The 22,441-nt window shown below is 38.0% G+C and overlaps 1 protein-coding gene across 8 annotated transcripts in view; it reads left to right on the forward strand.

The window, feature by feature from the left end:
* LOC308686205 (centrosomal protein of 95 kDa-like) overlaps nt 1–22,441 on the forward strand; it is a 293,169-nt gene that overhangs the window by 186,211 nt on the left and 84,517 nt on the right. For all 8 annotated transcript variants that reach the window (XM_081394565.1, XM_081394567.1, XM_081394570.1 and 5 more), the window contains 3 exons: nt 11,161–11,330; nt 17,667–17,741; nt 17,824–17,976. In XM_081394565.1, coding sequence (XP_081250691.1) covers nt 11,161–11,330; nt 17,667–17,741; nt 17,824–17,976 — 398 coding nt within the window. The remainder of the gene's footprint in view (nt 1–11,160; nt 11,331–17,666; nt 17,742–17,823; nt 17,977–22,441) is intronic.

Here is a 22,441-nt window from a genome sequence, read left to right on the forward strand (position 1 = left end):
GCTTCTTCGCCCGAAAACGTGCGAAAACTTGAACGTTTCGAATTGTTACATTTTTTGCTTCATCGGATGGGGGTGAAACTTGGTGACTTTTGTTTTATTACCTATATGAACACGCAAAAAAATCAAGGAGATGATTCTGATATGTTAAAGGGTCAAAAAAAAAGTCATACTTAGGCTCAATCCCAATTCTATTTTATACCCCTTCGCCTACCCCTACCCCTTCGCCTACCCCTACCCCTTGAAACAAAGTGTCAAGGCGTAGGGGTGAAAATATTCCCCTAAGAAATGGGACACCACTACTACACCGTTACATGTGATTATACATCATCGCTAGCGCCTACGTCACAGGAGATGCGCCAATGTTTATCACAAACTTCCAAGATGCCGTCGTCAGCTGTAGTCTTGCGTGAGTTACAGCTATTTTTTTTGCATTTTTCTTCTGAAGTTTGCAGAAAACAACGGAGATGACGATATCTTCGACGTCTAATGCTGCGTTCACACCAAATGCGAATAGAGCGTCTGGTGCAAGTGATTTCAATGTTAAGACTCGTTTACGTGCGTCTGGAGGTCTTGCGGCGCGAATGAGGCGTTTAGCGCAGCGCGGTGGACGCGAATTCGCCTCATTCGTGCGTCCACTTCGCTTCAAACTTTTGCTTTTTATACGCGTCATATTGTTAACGAACTTTAAAGGTAGGTATCGTTTGAAAGAACTCTTTTTAAATTTTTTGAAAATATAAATTACATTACATTTGGACATTGTCCTGCCAAGAAACAGCGGATAAAAGACAATATATATATATATATAATTTTTATTATGATTTTGCATATCTTTCTTATTTGTCATGGAATAACTCAGGAAGGAAATAAGGTAGGAGGAAAATTCTTTTTTAGTGAAGTCCCCCTACATGTTAGTTGCATCTGGATAAAAAAATAATAATTTTTGGATAAAGGAATCAAAAGTTACAGCATTTGGAAAAGAGACAGCCTTTTTGTACAGTCTTTGACACCCCCTCATGGGCAATTTTTTCTCCATGAAGAATATCTTGTCATAAAAGCAATAGATTATGTTAATTTTGGGCTCATTTTAATTGTAATAATATGCTGTAAAAAATGAAGTGCCATTTTCAATTATCTGAGAATGTTTCATGAGCTGTATGATGTTTTTGACACATTGCAGTACATTATTTTATAGATTATGAAAAAAAAGAAATTCTATTTATCAGCAAATAACTCAGCGATACTTAAGAGTTTTTCAAAGTGGATACATTCACTGTAAAGTTCAGACTCTAAGCTTTCAAATGACATCAACTTTGTGTTAATCAAGGCAAGATTTTTTTTAAAATATGGGAAAGAATATTTTTGCAGCTAGGTGGTGCCTGCTGGCGGTACACTCGGTTTAAGAGGGAATACTCAGCACTCGTTAGGAGTTAATAAATGTAATTAGATGCATTAAAAAGCTGAGATCCTAAGCTTTAAAATGATATATAATTTGTGATGTTCCATTCAGTGGTTGCTTAGTGATACATTTTTTTCTTTCCGAATGGGAATAAATCAACTAAATAAATAAAAAAGCTATAGGCCGCCTATAGGCGGTTATAGGACATGACACAAATTAATACATTTTGCAAAGTATCATAAAAAATTAAACATTCTAAATAATAATCAGAAAAACATTATAGAACAAAAATATATTTGATTGGTTATCCTGGGAAAAAGTAAAGTAAAATTTTAAGGCTTCGCCCGTTTTCGGGCAGGAGGAAGCTAAGTGTGACTGTTTTACGAAGAAGCCCAGAGGGTTAACGTGGCTTATTGCATTAAGACAGTGATATTAAAAGATTCAGTATACACCTTGTTAAAGGGGTCATATAATGGTACATGCACTTTTACAAGTTGATTGTACTGAAATGTGTGTTGGCAGTGCCTGTACACAACCATCATAAAATGATAAAAATCCATCCAGTGTTTTTTTTTTAAATCTTCTTATATGTTTTCCCCCATCTCAAATCAAGCCGTTCGATTTTGTGACGTCACAAAATCGACGCCCCTCCCACGATTGTTGATTGACAGCAGTGTTTCAAGTGAGCGAGCTGTCAATCATAGTCCGCGCGGACCGGCGCGGTCATTGTTGATACGCTGGAGCACTGTCTATGAGCAGAATGGCATCTAAGCGATTGTGGTGTTCTGTTCTTGGGTGTAATAAGGAACACAGCAGTCATTTTGATGTTCCTAAATCCGAACCGCTGAAGACGCAGTGGCTGAGTTTGTTTTCGAAGGGAATATTCCCCACGATCAACGTCAATGCTTTCATGTTTGCGTGAATCATTTCGCACACCAGACTGCTTTACAAACAAGGTCAATATAAAGCTGGTTTTGCTAAGAAGCTGCTCCTGAAAAAAGGATCGGTACCAACTATTCGTGTTCCTGCTGCACCTCCAGAAGAAGAAGTGAGTGTAATGTTTTATTAACCTTTATATTAATATTTATATTAATCTTTGCAAATCGCTTGCTGCACGCTTCACGATGAATGCGGCTGTTTACACTCACGCCGGTTTCACACTGCACGCGTTAGCAGAGCGTAAGCAGTGCAGGAGCAGTGCGTATGGTGAGCGGGAGCAGGACACGCGCGTTTTGCTTTCACACTAGCAGCGTTTGTCACGCGCGGCTGAACCGCGGCGTGTGTACAAACAGAGTACTCTATAGCCTAATGGGTAAGTTGGCATTGCTTTATTTCGTTTTCAAATACATTTAAGAGAAAAGACTTGTCAAGAAGCTTATTTTTTTATTAATAATTTCATTTATATAACTTTTGGTTCATCTTTGTTTTTATTGTTCGGGCAACAAGTTTGTTTTTGGACATTTATTTTCTTTTTAAATTGCTGTTGGTCATTTGATTGACTGTTTAAAACACAATAGATATCATCAATGCGCTTTTTGGGTAAAACTGCGGTGTATTTTGGCCATGATCAATGCATTGTCACTTTAATTCAGTGTAAGCGGCGCAGCAAAAATAGACTGGGCGTCGAAACTATCGTGGCACTGCTGCTCCTGCTCTGCTCCTGCTACGCACTGCCGAGCCGCCTCTGCGTGTGGTGTGAATGCTCTAATCTGTTAACATGGGCGCCGAAAATTTTTAGAGCTTACGCTCTGCTAACACGTGCAGTGTGAAACCGGCGTCAGGGTACATTACGGCATGTTTTCTATATACTACGTTCTCAATATAATTCATAATCCCACGTTAATAATGAACAACGCGTTATGGTTATGGTTACTGTGTTATTGTGTTACGGTGTACGCACAGAACAGAGGGGCGGGGTGAGCAAAGCTCATTATCATTTATATACACATGCACTTAAACGGTGTGCTGAAAACAGCTGTTTTTGACCAGGTAAAATGAGTGTTTTCTTACAATACTAATGAGAATTTTTAATTAAAGTATATTACAAACTTTTAATTTAGACCCTAAAGAATCATATTAGCTTATACAAAAATGGCATTATATGACCCCTTTAATAAAGCACACCAAACATACATGCAGATGCAGACACATTACGCATTTTCTTTATAACAGCTTTCCATGTGGGAGAAGTTGTCTTGGCAGTAGATGGTTATCCCTGGTTGTTGTTTTAGTACATTAAGCCACGTAAAGCGTTTTAGAATGTCCCATTGACGTCATCATAATGCATTGCTTTCAGTGAGAATTGAGAAACATTTCATGTGAAACCTCCACTGAGGCAAAGGGCATGGGTATTTTGTCTTCATGAAAATTATATTTGGGGTATAAGTTTATCATCATGACACATGTTGGGGTATTTTCAGTTTGAACAGCCGGCTTCATCTAGCGTAGCCTATAGTCTATGAAGTGACTCCTAAACCTTTACAATTTCTCGAAATAAAACAATATGAAATACCTAACAGCCAGAATAATTTAATTTAGTCGTTTTGGCCATCATTCATATAAAACAGAGTGAAAAGCAAAGGGACGGTATCAAGTCCACAAGCTCGATTATGTGTTGGAGCACTAAACAAGAGGCTGGGTTTAGAAATGGTAATGTTTAGGTTGAAATATAAATGTTAAAAAAATTATTTAATGAATTGGAATGTAAATTAATGAATGTCATCTTTTTAGGCATTTTGATGCGAGTCATTCTATTGATGCCAGAGGAAAAGACTCTAGAGTGAGCTTTTAGCATCTGTGTATTGATGCAAAAACCCTAGAAATTAAATTTAGCATATATACATATTAAAAAAACAAGTTGTATATAATTTATATTATTTCTAATAAAATAATAATCTTGTATAAGGAAAATTAGCCTGTATCTGCTAATTCTATTAAGCAGTGATAAAAAAAAAAAAAGAAGAAACCACATCTTCCATATTTCATTTTTGGTTTAAAAAAGGAAATAGTACACAGACCTAAAAGGGCACCAAACCTATGATAAGATAATTACAGATATAAAAAAATACTTTAAGAAAATATTGATATCTGTAATTAAATTTGAGTGGCAGCTTATTGTTATATTTAACTAGTGAAAATACAATTACAACTAGAATGTACATTTCCTGAAGAAAATATGAGTGGTGCTTGCAGTGGCAAAACTCTCCACTCGGTTGCTAGAGTGTGGTACATGATTGCATACGAGCCAACAAACATGTCTGTACGATGTTCTGATGCTGAGATATGGCTTATTCATGTTGTTCAGGTGGTTGCTAGGGTGTTCTGGGTGGTTGCTAGGCAGCTGCTAGGGTGTTCTGGGTGGTTGCTATGGTGTTGCTAGGCAGTTGCTAGGATATTCTGAGTGGTTGCTAGGGTGTTCTGGGTGGTTGCTAGGGCATTGCTAGGGTGTTCTAGGTGGTTGCTAGGCAGTTGCTAAGGTGTTCTGAGTGGTTGCTAGGTGGTTGCTAGGGTGTTCTGGGTGGTTGCTATGGTGTTGCTAGACAGTTGCTAGGGTGTTCTGAGTGGTTGCTAGGCGGTTGCTATGGTATTCTGGGTGGTTGCTAGGGCGCTGCTAGGCAGTTGCTAGGGTGTTCTAGGTGGTTGCTAGGCAGTTGCTAAGGTGTTCTGGGTGGTTGCTAGGCGGTTGCTAGGGTATTCTTGGTGGTTGCTAGGGTGTTCTGGGTGGTTGCTATGGTGTTGCTAGGCAGTTGCTATGGTATTCTTGGTGGATGCTAGGGCGTTGCTAGGCAGTTGCTAGGGTGTTCTGGGTGGTTGCCAGGCGGTTGCTAGGGGTTCAGGGTGGTTGCTAGGCATTTGCTAGGGTTTTCTGGGTGGTTGCTAGGGTATTTTTGGTGGTTACTAGAGTGTTTCTAGACATTGCTAGGGTGTTTTGGGTGGTTGCTAATGTATTTTTGGTAGTTGCTATGGTGTTACTAGGTGGTTGGTAGTTGTCAAAGATGGTTACTATGGAGTTTTTATAGAGTTCTTAAAATCTTTAATAATAGGGCGTTAATAGCGCGTTGCTAGGTGGTTGCTAAGGTATTCTGGGTGGTTGCTATGGTGTTGCTAGGCGGTTGCTAAGGTGTTCTGGGTGGTTGCTATGGTGTTGCTAGGTGGTTGCTAGGGTGTTCTGGGTGGTTGCTAGGCAGTTGCTAGGGTATTCTGGTTGGTTGCTAGGGTGTTGCTAGGGGGTTGCTAGGGTATTCTGGGTGGTTGCTAGGGAGTTGCTAGGCAGTTGCTAGGGTGTTCTAGGTGATTGCTAGGTGGTTGCTAGGCAGTTGCTAGGTGTCCTGGGTGGTTATTATGGTGTTGCTAGGCGGTTGCTAAGGTATTCTGGGTGGTTGCTAGGGCCGGATAGGCACAAGCATGGAGCAATATCGCAAGGCTACGAGTGTGATATTGCTTTAAAAAAAATTTTTTATTTTTTTTATTAATTTAGGGTGGTTGCTAGGGAGCTCTTAGTGGTTGCTAGTGTGCTGTAACTGGTTGCTAGGGTGTGGCTATGAAGATTTTAGGCCATTACTTATTGGTTGCTTGATAATATAAATCCTCTGAGAGAGAGAGGGAGAGACGCAGGGCTGTCAGGCCCTTTGGAGTCTGTGTGTGTGAAAACGGCAGTTGGGATTTAAATGTTTTTAGAACTCCCAATGTAAAGTCAATGGGACTTTTTTGGCCGCTTTTTCATCCGCTGTGCGAACATCGTACACCCGATTGCTTAGAAAAGTCATAGCACACCTCTCCTCAATGAGCCAGTCGATTTGACACCTCACTCAGGGATCTGAGACAAACGGTGCGGGGCGCATTACGCGCCAAACTTTGTCCAGAATAATAATAATGTGTTTGGTCGGTTTTGAGGCCGACCCACAATCCATAAGGAATATCTGAAGGTTAAACAATAAAAAACATTAATTTTGTCTCTTCATCACTCCTCAAAATACTGTGAATCTCGTCAACGTAGTAATCGATGCGTTATGCGTCACATCATGCTTTAATATTGAACAAAAATGCTGCAAATATAGTGAAGCTGGCGTCTCTATCCTACTTGAAACCCATTCAAACATATTGTAAACGCGGATTTGTGTAACATGAAGCACGTGACTGCAAGGCACGAAAGCAAGTTTATCAACTCACTTTTGAGAAATACCAGTAGCTGCTAAAACACTCATCGAACTCCCGTTATATTAAAAGCTAAATACAGAGAAAAAAATATTTCTTACATACATTATATTTGCACTTTGTGGTTTATGATTGGAGAATTCTGTCAGTGAGCGCGCACTGAAATCGGTTCTCACCGGATTTCATCACCGGTGACTACTTTAACGCCTTTGATTACATGAGGAAACTTCAACGTTGCCTTTGACATGAAGCGACCTGCATCAATTGACAATTTTCATTATAATATTTCTGGGTCCATATGCATTAATGTAAAATACAAAGGCGAGTACCAGAAGTATACTTGTACATTACCATATAATCTATCATTAAGTAGGCTTTAGCTTAAAATAAGCGCAAAAATAACACACTCCTCACACAGTATTTAAGCTATTGTAAGCTACACAAACAACAAAAACCAAAGGACGTAATATCCATCAGACACACAAAAAATATCATGTTACGTTTTCACACAAAGATTGAGGTGTAGCTAGCTGTAGACATAACGTATCATACATTACCCTCTTTACAGAGAAAAAGGTAGCTTCAGTGCAAATAAAAACACTATTAACTACAACTCATTACAATACGAATAATATTACCTACATTTAATTCAAACAAAGAGCTGCATTTGACAATACAAGGCTTTATAAAACGGCATATTTGAAAACAACCGTCTCCACTTACCTCAAGAGAATAGTGTGGCCAGTTGAGCAGTTCTGCTCCAGTGAAGTCGATCTCGCAGCCAATCAGCGGCGAGCTTTGATTGTACAACCAATAGAATCGCACCTTCTAGTGATGAATCGGTCATCATTGTGAACAAATCTATGACTCGGGAGTTGTCTCGAAGGTATCCTAAACCGCTCACTCGTTCACTCATTCACTAATAGTGTGTGGAATTTAAGTGCACTATATCTGCAAGGAGTGAAGTAAAGTAGCTGTGTCCGAAACCGTTCACTCATTCACTAATCCTTATATAGTGTATGACATCTGAGTATGTATGCATGTATGTATGTATGTATATATATATATATATATATATATATATATATATATATATATATATATATATATAGTGTATGGCATCTGAGTGCATTATATCTGCAAGGAATGAACGAAGTGAAGAGAGTGAATTCGGATGCTGATACACGGGAGAGCTCAAGCTGTCACAGAAACGGCTTCGTCACACATAATCACGTGATTAAACTACTTTTATCTTACATGTTACTTCCTTTATAAAATAATATTAATAACAATCGTAATGACTTTATTGTATGAGCAATAACAATAGTGATGCCTTGCCTTTGGCAAGCACCACTAAATATCAAGAATAATAGCTTTTACTAGTTGAAATTTTATTTTTATATCAAGAATTTGATTTCTGCGAGTGATGACGTCTTTGCTGATATCAATAATTCACATTTTTACAAGTGGAAATGTTATTCTTGATATGAAATTCATATCCTGTGAATGATTAAAAGTCAAAACAGCTTGCTTTAGTGGTGTAATCCTGCTCCCGGCCACTGCAAAACATTTTTATACCAGACCTGTATAGTGAAGACTAGGGCTGCATGATTAATCGTATTTTAATTGTGATGATTTCTGCTTCTCTCAGTTAATTAAAAATAATCATTGCAAAATTGGCCTGCTGTTGCTGTTTTGTGTTTTTCGGTTTTTCACTTTTTATTTTCTCCACTCGTACCACATGACCTCTGCAGATTCACTATGGCATAGAAATGCATAATTTCTTTTCTGAGGAAGCCAACATCTCCAAGTTGAATGTCAGGGTTATCATCTCATAATTATAGTATTTACATTATGACGTTAATTAAGTGACATGCACTTCAATCCAAATGTGGAACAGTATGCAATTTTGGATGCAGCTAGAATGCAACAGTTGGGTTCCGGAAGTAAAAAGTCCATTAATTTTATCCATAGGGAAATGTATTTTTAACAATAATTTATGAATTTATAATTTTATAGCTGGACCACGATCACAGAGCTGAAAGCGTTTAGGCAGAACAATTTTAGTAGGGAGAAAATGGACATCTATCATTTAACCCTTCACATTCCAGCACAAACTGAATGCATGCTTGCGGTCGACTGTGGAGGGGAAGAGTTTAAGCAGACTAAATGTTTGGAGAAGTCCAGCATACATCACCAGTTTTGAGAATGTTTTTTACTAGAATATTGAGTTATGTCATTTTGATTAACCCCCTGGGGTCGACGGTATCGCCGGCGATACCAGCTCGCTTTTTTTCAGTTCAGTTCAAAAGAAATTGATTTTGCTCTGTGGACTTTGATATTACAAGCAAGTTTCATACATCAATCAATTCTGTTAAATGTGTATTATTTTTGTGTATACTCACAATAAAAACAAAGTGTTGTGCTTTTTGCCAAATAAAGAAAAATAAACCTGATGCGAGTTCTGCCTTCTCTCTGTCAGTGAAGTCCATTCTGAAACGCGTCCGAAAATGAACTAACTCAGCGAATACTCAGTCAAACAGGCATACAGACACACAGGCATGACGCTTGAATTATCTTCTTTTAAATGAGGTAATTTATATAAAAAACAAATATTCTCATCTTGTGAAATCTGTATTAAAAGAGAGCGATTCCAGTCGAGCTAATTAGAGCTCATTCAAATGTAATGTGACACGCCCACGGAGAGCGCGTGCTATTCAAACGCAAATTACTGAGGCAATCCAAGCAAACCTGTGAACGCCCCAATATCAGCTCGAGAAAACACAAGTTTAATCATATCATTGTAGCCTACGTGTTTACACCATCTGGCAGCGCTGTGAGGAATAATAATAATGTAAAATCTACCTCAGAGTGCGGGTATTGCAGGAGAGAGGATCCGAATATGTAGTAAGTTTTTTTTCCTTCTCAAGTTAATCGCGTTTCTGTGAATGAATGAATGGCAGCCGCAGAGATGCGCGCTGTTTATCACAGCTCGCAAAAAGACAGTTTAAATTTAAATTGCGTCTCTGTGTGAATGAATGATGATGTTTTAGCAAACTGTATTGCTATACTGAGTTGAGTAAAAATCGACAGAAATATGTTGAAATAAAATGTAGGCTATTTGTATAAGCAACGTATTAAACTGAAAATTTACATTTATATGCCCTAATATTTCATAAAAACAACGTTACAGTCAGGCGTTTCTGTTTGTGAATGAATGTTTCGGTTTTAGCAAACTGTATTGCTATACTGAGTAAAAATCGACTGAAATATGTTGAAATAAAATGTATTTGTATAAGCAATGTATTAAACTGCAAATTAACATTTATATTTCTTATAATAAAAATTAAAGACCTATGTTACAGACATATGAAAGACAACATTTCGTTGATTAGTTTTGGATAGATTATACATTTTTACTGTAAAATATCTGCCACCTCAAATAAGCTTTTGTTTGCCAATATTTGCTCAATTTAAATATAGTATGTTTTGTCAAAAATAAAGTTATCAAATAATCAATCAAATCCTTAACTTTGAAATATGTATGATAAAATGTATACTTTAGTTTTTACAAAGAAAGATTACACTTGAATTGTTGTTGTAATTGTAACCTTTTTAATAAAAAAATATATTTACAAGGTAGATGTAAACAAACTATTAAAAGGTAAATATAAGCATTTTCTTTAAATAATTTTTATTGTGTTTTATTAGTGACAAATTTGGGGAGAGGATAAATATTCCAAAACTGAAAATACAGTATGAGAATTAACTGCACAATTACTAGACATGTTTTCCTTGGATATTATAGGCCAAATTGCAAGCACAATATGTGGAAAAATAAAAAAGAATTGAGATGCTTCCAACTGTTGCTCTTGCATTCTTGTGGCTCAGTGACTCACCTGAATGAATGGCTAATTAAGTATGCAGGCCCCATTGTCTCCTCAGGTGTGAACCACTAAATATGCATGATCGTTGACGCCCACTCCGCATATTGCCTTTCCAAACAGAAAGTGCTTTGCAAAATTCAAATCAATGTATTGTGTTATGTGAATGATAAGGCAGGGTGATTTTCACATCATTTTGAAGAAAAAACACTAGGTGATGACATCCATTAGACAAAAGTCTTATTGGCACATATTTAGAATGTGTTTTATGGCCTTATTTCAGAAACTTTAGTTTTTAGTTTTTAGTTTTTTCAATAACCATGCATAAACATTATTCTCTCAAAAATGCAGACATGTACATTCTTGTTGCTCACATATTATGGTAGCCCTGTTTGTGCTAAATAGTGTGTAATTTTTTTTGCCATTAATATGTTTATAAGCAACTGAAAAAAGCACAAATGTCAGGGCATGTCAGAACATCTCAAGGACCCCAAAAACACCTTAGACCCCAGAGGGTTAAACATTACAAGGTCAAAAAAATAGAACACAGAAAGTGTCCTTGTAAACATGTAGGCCAGATCACACACAAACATAAACAACACTGCAGAACAGCATCCACTAATTATTTCTTGTGCTTATCAGATTTTCTTTATTGTATGAATACATTTTAACAATTTGCTTCATGTTTTTTTTTTTTTTTTTTTTTTTTTTTTACATTTTACCTAGTGAGAGTGAAGGAGAACAGTCTTCTTCCCATTCTGCTGGATGAGTTTCCGCAGGTGCAGCTCTCTCCTCACACTCTGTCCCGCATGTGGAAACAACAGCTCAGACAGATTGACCAGCTCAACTCCTCCAAAAACCAGAGCAGACACACACTACCCAAATGTTTAAACCAAGTGAGAGATCTAACACACAAACACAGTTTTTATTTCCCATTAGGCTGCTAAATTTAATTTCAGTAGTTTTATTGGCCCGTTTACATTTACATACTGTCAGCATTCCAATTTTTTTTTAAATGGCTAAAAATAATATAGATATAGATAGATGGACAGATAGATAGATAGACAGACAGACAGATAGACAGATAGATAGATAGATAGATAGATAGATAGATAGATAGATAGATAGATAGATAGATAGATAGATAGATAGACAGACTTGTGCACTATATTTCAAGCCTTCTGAAAAATTAAAATGGCATAATGTTTTGGCAAAAGATAACGTGTTAACGTATGTTAATTTTTTTTTTTTTTTTTCAAATCTCTTTATTCAATTTTGAACATGAAACAAGAACAAACAAAATCCCTCTACACATATAGAATACAGAAACATAACACCCTAAAAAAAATAATAATAATAATAATAATAAATAATAATAATAATAAAAAAAAAAAACATTAATTATTAGCTGTGAGTAACGATCCGAGGACTACTGCCCAATCGTTTGCAGCAAAGACGCGGGACACTAGATTTATTCAGGATTATCTGGGAAGGTCAACTTCCCCACATATTCAAAAAAGGGATCCCACGTCTTTGAGAATTTAGCCTGGGAGCCCCTTAACAAATGTCAAATTTTTTCTAGTTTGGCGAAGTAAAGGACATCCCTAATCCAATGAAAGTACGATGGAGGTGTAGGAGACTTCCACTTCAAAAGTATCAAGCGCCTTGCTAACAAACTAACAAAGGCTATGAACATCTTGAGTTCTGCAGACAATGATATTGTAACCGGAGTTACCCCGAAAAGTGCAGTGACCGCATCAGGCACTAATCTCTTCCCTGTGACCTCACTCAAGGAATCAAAAATATTTTGCCAATAAGTTGTTAGGACTGGGCAAGACCAAAACATATTTATATGTGTTGCTGCTGCCTGGTGACATCGGTCACAAGTCGGGTCAATATTATTAAACATCTTAGAGAGCCTGGTCTTAGTCAGATGAGTGCGGTGTAAAATTTTACATTGGATGAGTCCATGCCTGGCACAAATTGAAGAGCGGTGCACTTTGTCGAGAACATTCCCCCACATATCGTCAGTGAACGCAATCCCCAGATCTTCCTCCCATAGCGCTTTAATTGACGACAAAGAAACCAATCTGAGTGAGTGAATCTGGGCATAAATGAATGAGATCATACCCTTCAAAGCAGGAGCTGGTTTTAAAAAAATATCAAGGGGTGTGTCAGAGGGTATAGAAGGAAACTGGGGGAACCTATGAAAAACAAAATTACGGATCTGCAAGTACCTAAAAAAGTGTTGTTTTGAGAGGGAGAATTTTTGGGACAAGTGTTCAAATGAGGCGAAAGTGTTATCAATATAGAGATCCTTAAATGTTTTAATACCCTTATTGGACCAAACTTCAAATGCACGATCAATTAACGATGGAGGAAAGGAGTAATTAGCTGTTATTGGCGCCAAAATAGAATATGTTTGAAGACCAAAGGAACGTCTAAACTGATTCCAAATCTTCACAGTTGTCTTAATAATGACATTTTTAGTGTAACTTTTTATAGGTGATTTAACAGGCGAATGAGCCAAAGCTGAAAGTGAAACAGGCTTACAGGAAGAATGTTCCATTCCCAACCAGACTGACGATAATAATTGTGGACTAGAATGTAACCAAAACTGAATTATTCTAAGATGAGCCGCCCAATAGTAAAACTTAAAGTTGGGTAAGGCCATACCTCCTAGCTTCTTCGGGCTCTGTAAATACTGTTTGCGCAATCTTGGTGGCTTCCCATTCCAAACAAAATCTGAAATAATGGCGTCTAATTTACGAAAGAAAATTTGTGGAAGGAAAATCGGCATACATTGAAACAAATATAAAGACCTGGGAAGAACATTCATCTTAATACTATTAATCCGAGCAGCTAGGGATAAGTTCAACACTGACCAACGGTTAAAACTGCTTTGTACCTGAGACAGAAGAGTAGTGAAATTAGCGCGATAAAGATCCTTGAACTTAGCAGTAACCTGAATCCCAAGATATTTTAACTTGTGTTGAGCAACTTTAAACGACAGGGTGTGAAGTGGATATTCATGTGCTGCTTTATTAAGAGGTAGAAGCTCACTCTTACTTAAATTTAACTTGTATCCAGAAATGGATCCAAATGAGCAAAGAACAGAGAGTGCCGCCGGAACTGACACAGAGAAGTCAGTAATAAATAAAAGAAGATCGTCAGCATATAGAGACACTCTCTGCTCCTGCCCACAACTCACAATACCTTTAATATGCGGGTCACCACGAAGCGCAATGGAAAGAGGCTCAATTGCCACAGCGAATAAAAGAGGACTTAAAGGACACCCTTGCCGCGTTGAACGATAAAGAGGAAAATAAGAAGACATTATTATTTGTTCTAACTGAAGCCAAAGTGGACGAGTATAAAAGCTTCACCCAAGAAATGAAATTTTCCTTAAAGCCGAATTTCTCCAAAGTATAAAATAAGTATGCCCATTCCATACGGTCGAAGGCCTTCTCCGCGTCTAATGCTATAATTGCTTGAGGTAAGGGTGTTGACGAAAGATTATAAATAGTATTAAAGAGCCTTCTCAAATTAAAAAAGGAGTGCCTATTTTTAACAAACACAGTTTGATCCGGAGAGATAATATCTGGAAGAACAGTTTCCAAACGAAGAGCAAGCATTTTAGATAAAATTTTGAAGTCAACATTTAATAAACTAATTGGTCTATACGAAGAGCAACTAAGAGGGTCCTTGTCCTTTTTCAAAATAAGAGAAATAGAAGCCTGATTAAGTGTAGGGGGAAGTTTAGCAGCCAGAAAAGATGCATTAAACATATCAATCAAAACCGGGGCTTGTTTATTTTGAAAGCATCTGTAAAACTCTACAGGAAAGCCGTCTGGTCCTGGACATTTGCCAGACTGCATCCCTTTGAGAGCACCAGAAAGTTCTAGAGCAGTTATTGGGATTTCTAATTGATCTGCCATGTCCAAATTAACCTGAGGGATTTCCAAATGGGAGAAGAAGCCATCAAAATCACAGTTTCCCACATTTGTCTCTGATGTATATAATGAGGCATAATAAGCTCTAAATTCTTCATTTATTTCTTCTGGGTCTATCGTAGTGCCCGAAGATGTGGCAATTTCCGGAATTTGGTGAGAGGAGATAGTCTGCCTCAACTGACGTGCCAACATTCTACCAGCTTTATCCCCTTGTTCAAAGTATGCACTGCTAGTCTTAAGTAACAGCTCAACAGCACGGTCCGCGGCCAATGTGTTAAATTCTGACTGAGCTGTGAGGCGTTCTTTATACAACTCAGGAGTTGGAGAAGTGACATACGCGGCATCCAATTGGGCAATACGATTAGTTAGAGTGACCAATCTCTTCCTCTTCAGCTTCCTATCATAATTCACGTAAGAAATAATTTGACCTCTAATGTAAGCTTTCAATGTCTCCCATAAGACAGACGCAGAAACATCAGAGGTCTTATTAGTACTCAAAAACAAATCAATTTGTCTGGAAATCATATCAGTAAATTTTTTATCTGACAATAAACACGTATTAAGATGCCAAGGGTAACGTGAGCGAACCAAGCCTTTAAACCTAATATTGAGTACGACAGGAGAATGATCTGAGATAACCATTGGTTCATATGAGCAAGAGGTAGAAGAGAGACATGGAAGAAATCTATTATCCAATAAGAAATAATCAATCAGAGTAAATGTACGATGCATATGAGAGAAAAAAGAAAAAGTTTTACTTGTAGGATTAAAGAAACGCCAAGGATCTGAAATTGAAAAGTTCTCCATAAAGTCTTTTATAACTTTAGCCGATTTTGAAAGTGTTACAGATTTATTAGAGGAACGGTCAAGATTTGGGTTCAACCAACAATTAAAGTCCCCACCTAAGATGAGTAAGTGGGAGGACATATCCGGAAGAGCAGAAAAAAGTTTCTTGAAGAACTCAGCGTCATCCCAGTTTGGGGCATATACATTAACTAAAATTAGTTGGGTGCCATATAAGCTGCCTGTAACTATCAAATATCTACCATTGGGATCAGAGAGCACTTTAGAACAGACAAAAGGGATTGATTTATGAAATAAAATTGCAACGCCCCTGGACTTACTGTAAAATGATGAGAAATAAGATTGACCAACCCACTTACTTTTAATTTGAGAATGAGTAGATTTTAAGTGCGTCTCTTGAAGGTAAACAATCTGTGCTCCTAAGTTTTTGAGATGAGTTAATACCTTCGTACGTTTCACAGGGGAGTTCAGGCCTTTACAGTTCCAGGACACTAACTTGAGATCAACTCCATCAGTACTTAGGTTTACACTTGATTGGGCCATCCACCAAAAATAGGACAGAAAAGGAATGTCAATGAAAATGACAAATAAACCGTCACCACAGCAGCATAAATTGGTAAAACAAAATAAAAACCAATACAATAAAACCTAGAAAACACGTGACAACAACAACAAAAATAAAACACAATGCCCACCCACCCACCCACACCACCCCATTGTTAGCATCTCCCCAAATGAGATGCACACAAACCCAAACCTAACTAAAGGCACAGAACGCTCCGTAATAGCTCTAAGCTAAAAAGAATAGTGCTACCTGAGAGAAATTGACTAAGAAAGATGAATAAAAGAAAACTGAACCAATGTACCTACAGGGTTTGTAAAGGTCACAAAATCCAACTTAAGCCAGACGAATTGCCCTAAACATCTAATGAGACCAGAACAACATTGCTTTTACTGTTAAAACATTAACACCTGATACAAAAAAAAAAAAAAAATACAAATAAATAAATAAATAAATAAATAATAAAATAAAAAATATATATAAAAACAAGTGTCACGAACAACTGTAGATAACCCAGGGCCAATATACAAAAAGAAAAGACAATCTACCTGTAGGCATTAGCACCGTAAATGTCCATATTTACAGTTCTTTTTTAATAAAGTCACTGGCCAAAGAGGGGTCTTCAAACCGCCGCGAAGTGTCATCCGGCATAGTGATCTTAAATGTGGCGGGGTAACTTATAGAAGACCAAACAAAACAATTAACGTGAATCAACTTGCAGGCATTAGACTGATCTTGGCATCAAAACAAGATGATCACACTACTTACAGTTCTTTTTAACAAAGTCACTGGCCAAAGAGGGATCCTCAAAACGCCGCGAAGTGCCATCCGGCATAGTGATCTTAAGTGTGGCGGGGTATAGAAGCCCATACTTTACCTCCGGAAAGGAGCGCAAACTGCGTTTTACCGCAGAAAAGGCAGAACGTTTCTTAGCGACAGAGGATGTAAAGTCTGGGAACACAGAGATCCGTTTGTCCTTGTAAAGGAGTGGGGAAGACTCGCCTGCTCGCCGTAAAATCTCGTTACGAGCATGGAAAAAATGCACCCGCACGATAAAAGCCCGAGGTTGGGTCCCAGCCGCTCGTTCGTTCCGCAGAGAGCGGTGAGCACGATCAAGTAGTGGTTTTTCTTCCAGTCCTAGTAGATTCTGTAGCAAGACTGCAATAAAATCCGTAGGACGCGGTCCTTCCACTCCCTCCGGTACACCAATCACCCGAATATTATTTCTTCGAGATCTACTTTCCAAGTCCTCGCACTTATCATCCAGACGATTCACCTGAGCGGATAACTTGCTAACAGTAGCCTCAAGTTCGCTTATACGGGAGCTATGGTCGTTAGCGGCCTGCTCAAGATCCCGCACTGCCGTTTCATGAGAGTCCACTAACCCGCTGAAGTGGTTCAATAGAGGCTTTCAATTCCCCTCTAACAGACGAGATCTCAGAATGCAATCCAACAGCAACAGTGTCCATTTTAGAGAAAATATCATTCTTTAGCGCGTTCATCATAGCTTGTATCCTAGCGTCCAAAGTGCTAGCAGCACTGCTCTCTTGGTCCGGTGTTTAAGAGTCAGGAGGAGGCGGTGTTTTGCGGCCTCCTTTTTGGGTGTCCTGTTTCTGTCGAGTATTGTACATCTTGCAATGCCCAAGTTGAAATAAGTAATGTAGATTGTCTTCTAACTACCGTAAAAACAATCACAAAGAGATAAATTAAAGAAAGGTACAAAAAAATATATATAAAAGTCAATTTCCCTCGGAGCTAGTGGAGGACACGTCTACTCTTCACCACACGCCATAGCGCCCCCCATCAACGTATGTTAATTTTAAACTGGCTTGGCTAACCACTTCTGATCAGTGTACCCAGGTCCACAGGTTTCAGCACTGAATGCAATGGGTTTACTTATTTTGTTTTTGTAGCTGGAAGAAGCTCAGAAAAGACATGACATGCTGGTGCAGATCATCCGCAAAGAACAGGAACACAACAGTCGTCTGGTAAGAGCAAACTCTTAACAAAGACACATAAAGACATAATCATGCAAAATTAAAAGATCTGAATCTGAATCTTATGTTTCAGAGAGTGTTCAGAGAGAGGATCCAACAGCAGAAGTTTGCTCAGAATAAGCTGAGAGAACAGCGACAACAGTTTGCTCGTGCTAAAAAATACTACAGCATCTATCACGTTCAGCTACGTGCCAAACTGATGCAAGCAAAGACGCAAGAAGAGCGAGTAAGTCCCAAATCCACACCTACTATTACTGATGCTAGCTAAAACACACCTGTACACCCAGCGATGACTCAGGAGGCTGCTCAGAATCCTGCCGTGCTGCTCATGTTAAAGGGGTCATGACATGAGAAACCAAATTTGCCTTGATCTTTTGGTATATAAGAGGCCTTTGTACCATTAAAACTTCCTGCAAGTTTCATAGCTTAAGACGTCCTCCCCATTATAAACAAAGCATTTATTTAATCAAGCTCTAATTACAGCTCGTTGGGGATCCATGGTAAGAAGTGACGTCATGGTACGAAGTGACGTACCAGTCGTTTACATATGACCGCCTCCAGCGCAAGACAACTACGCCTCATTTCGCATCACATCGTTGTCACGCCCACAGGTGTTCAGTCGACGTGCAGCGAGTGGGTCTGTTTACAAGAAGATTGCGATGCCTCGCAGATGTGCTGTTCCTGGCTATGGAAAAACAAAATGTTTGAATATGCTGCCGAACGATCCAGACATCAGGGAAAAATGGATGCAGTTTATTTTTTGCGAACGTCCCAGTCACGACAGTGTTAATATAAGCGTGTGTTCTCTACATTTCAAGGATGACTGTTTTGAGAACAAATCGCAGTATGATGCTGGCTTTGCCAGAAAACTTTTGCTTAAAGATCAGGCCTTGCCGACTATTCTGGTTCCCAACGACGCCGCAAACTGTAAGTAATGTATTTCATCTTAAAACTACTTTTAGTCAATGACATTAGCCAATCATAACAGTGGGCGTTAACACTGAACTCTTAAAGGGGAAACGCCCCCAAAACAGACTGTTTGAATCAGAGGATGAGAAACAGGTTGGGAAAAGGTCATAAATCACTCAAATTTAAAAGTTTTTTGTCCAAAAAACTATAGTAATACTATAATTGCACCTAAGGGAACATAATAAAACAAACAAAAACCATGTCATGACCCCTTTAATATAATTTATATTATCTATGATTTATAAATATAAAATTTTTATAGTAACACATTTATTTAGTTTGACAGCTTGAAAAAAAGTCCATGTCACATGTAAGAAAATTGCATAATACAGTCTTGTCCAAAAGTATTTGGCAGTGACATTGGCAGTATTTTGGCAGTTTCCTCCTCACAAAGTTTGCTGCTTCAATATTTAGGGCCCAAGCCCTGAAAGGGCAAAGGCCCTATTGTTTTCCTAAGGACTATTTATTTCTATTATTAGGGCCCAAACCCTGAAAGGGCGCAGAGCCCTATTGTTGATTAAACTTCAGCAGTGTGTTCGTTGTAAGAGGCCGATCACATGTATGTGACTATTGTGAGTCAAAGTTATAGCACCACCAACTGGCAGCAGGAAGTGTGTCACTTTCAAAATGCTTTGAAATCACCCTCTTATTTTTACCCGATATATATATATTAGGACTGCACGATTTGGGGAAAATGTCATATTGCGATAATTGAGGTCAATATTGCGATTACGTTTGCGATATGCGATATATTAAAAAATGGTTTCATGAGTCAACTTGCTTGTTTCTCAAGGAAAATAAATGCACAAACAGATTAGTGATAATCAGCCTAAAGAAAAAAGTTTTTTAGTCAAGAGCAGTGAGTGTTTTTCTCTGTTCCCTTTGTTCTTTGATTAACTTTAGCGACAGATTTTTTTTTTTTTTGATTGCATTTTAACAAGAACAAAACATAATTTACATACAAGAGTACATATAACCATACATGTCAGGGGTAAAGAAAAATAATAATAAAAAAAAGCAAAAAAAAAACAAAAAAAAAAAAAATAGAATAACTTAAGCGACAGATGTAATTAGTGGCTACTGTGTACTATCCCTTTAAGACCAGCCGCTGTCAGAGACGCGGATCTCACACGTGCCTCATTCTTTCACGAGTCATCACAACTCTTCATGTTCATCATAAGACTACTCTTATGTTATGAAGACACTCGACAAAAAGACATTTTGGCATAATTGTGAGTGTTATTGTTCGTTCAAGCTCGAAAGAGAACTGTATTCTGTCATGCTGTTTTGTGCGCACGCACGATATTAGCGCGAGTCTTTCTGTGTGTCACAGTCAGACATTCACAGGCAGCGCGTTCATTTTGGCATACATGTGTGTTGTTCGTTCTACCGCGAAAGAGAACTTGATACTGGCGCGTGTCTATCTGTGTGTGTGTGTGTGTGTGTGTGGAGGACATTCACAGGCAGCTCGTTCTTTTATGTAGGCTATTATCGCGCATGAATGGTTTAAAAGCATTTGCATTAATAAGTGCGTTAACAGCGCTAATTTGTTTATTTAATATAAAATCGCAACATTTTGCGTCATATAATCGCGTAGGCTTGACATCGCGATTGCGATACGATTAATCGTGCAGCACTAATATATATATATAAAGGATAGATGTATCCGCTCAACAGCGCCCCCTTGAACGGGGTCCAAAAACTTGGTCCATATATCAAACACTCTTGCATGAATTAATATGAAACTCGGTACACATATAGATCTCATCGGGCAGAACAACTTCCACACTCTATGTTATTAGTTCCGCCCAACAGGAAGTCAGGTATTATGGGTTGTTTGAAAAACATATGCTCTGGAATTTGAAATACTCCTCCTAGAGCATTCATCCGATCACCACCAAACTCGGTGTGCATGAAGTCAAGACATTGAGAATGCTAAATTGCGGACAGATTTTTGATATCTCATACGGTTTGGCCGTGGCGAGGAAACGAATTTATGGCGAGAAAAGAGAAACACGAAGTGGTATAAGTTCTGCATACATACATACATTAACTGATCTTGATGAAACTTCAGCAGTGTGTTCGTGGTAAGAGGCCGGTCAGATGGATGCAACTATTGTGAGTCAAAGTTATAGCGCCACCAACTGGCAGCAGGAAGTGTGTCACTTTCAAAATGCTTTTGACAAAAGTGGGGGGGTTAGTTTTACCTACAGTTACAAAAACCAGTACGTATATTTTTCTCATCGAGCCGGACAACTTTCTAATTTACAGTCATTAGCTCCGACCAACAGGAAGTCAGCTATTTTGGTTTGAATGTGGATTGTTTGGATATTTCAGACTCTGAGTTTTTAGCTACTTTTCCTAAATGGTTTATTTTATTCACACCAAACTTTTTCAACATGATGTAAATACATTAAAGATGCTAAATTGTGAACGGATATTAAACATCTCAAACGGTTTTGCTATAGTGAGGGATTAAAGTAATGTCCAAAAAGGAAACACCAAAAGCCTCATATCTTCTAAAAATGTAATTATTCACCATTTATTTCTATATAAATTATACAAATATCACAACTAAACCCATTTTATTTAATTTTTTTTTCAATTTAATAATTATTTATAAGTTTAAAAACAGCAATAGTAAAAAAATAATAATAATAATCAAGTCATACATAGGGCTATACTGCCCTCTTGTGTTCAAAATCAGGTAGACCTATTGTATCTATATAAAAATATACTAGATATGTATCAGTGAGAATATTTTACCACCGGTTAATCGACGTGTGACACCGCTTGGGGCTTTTGAATCGCTAACTTAAAAACAAAAGTAAAATATGTTCATCCGCACGGACATTGATAATGGTGCTGAGTAGAGCAAGCATTTTCAATGAATTCCTATGGAAGTAGGAATAAACTAAAAAACGTTGACTCTGTTCTGCTCGTTCCTCGCCGTGGACGCGCACCGTTATGAATGCCCCGTGCAGCCGTCAGCATTTGAGTTTAATTTTAAAATTAGCGCCTTTCGGGGGGCGGATTGCTTGAATTTATTTTACAAAAGCTCAATGTTGTGTTTTACTGCGAGTGTACACAAATATAAGTTAACACTTTGCAGTTTGAATGATGTCCTGTATGAACAAAGTGACGGAGTATGTTTTTATGTGTCCACTGTTCAATCGCGCCCATGCCAGACACACACATACACACACACACGCACGCACACACACACACACACACACACACACACACACACACACACACACACACACACACACACACACACTCCAGCATTGTAATCTTGACATCACAGCCTGTTCATTATAGCCTTAATAAAATATAATAATAAAATAGTTAACCTAACATTTAAAAATTACACTGCTCTGTTTAAATTGTCAGTAGTACAATTCGTACCATTCACAGTAAGCACCGCTCCACTGTGATGTTTCCAAGCACATTTTTGCGCATGTGAAGAGGATGATTTTTTTTCTGTCGATATTGGAACGTGAGTGAAGTACAAAGCCTATGATAAAGAATAGTTTAGCATCCAAATACATGGCAAATGTTGAAACATTTTGATTCTAATGAGAGAGTTACGTGAGCCCAACATTGCTTACTTTCGTTTTTATTTGTATTTTATTTCCTTTTGGCTTGTTTGTAGTTATTTTTTTATTCTTGTTCTGTTCTGAATATCATTAAATTTAAAGGATTTGTTGTGGAATATTTTG

This window comes from Scardinius erythrophthalmus, assembly GCF_964197995.2.
Source record: "Scardinius erythrophthalmus genome assembly, contig: HAP1_SCAFFOLD_38, whole genome shotgun sequence".
In the NCBI taxonomy this organism is placed as follows: Eukaryota; Metazoa; Chordata; class Actinopteri; order Cypriniformes; family Leuciscidae; genus Scardinius; species Scardinius erythrophthalmus.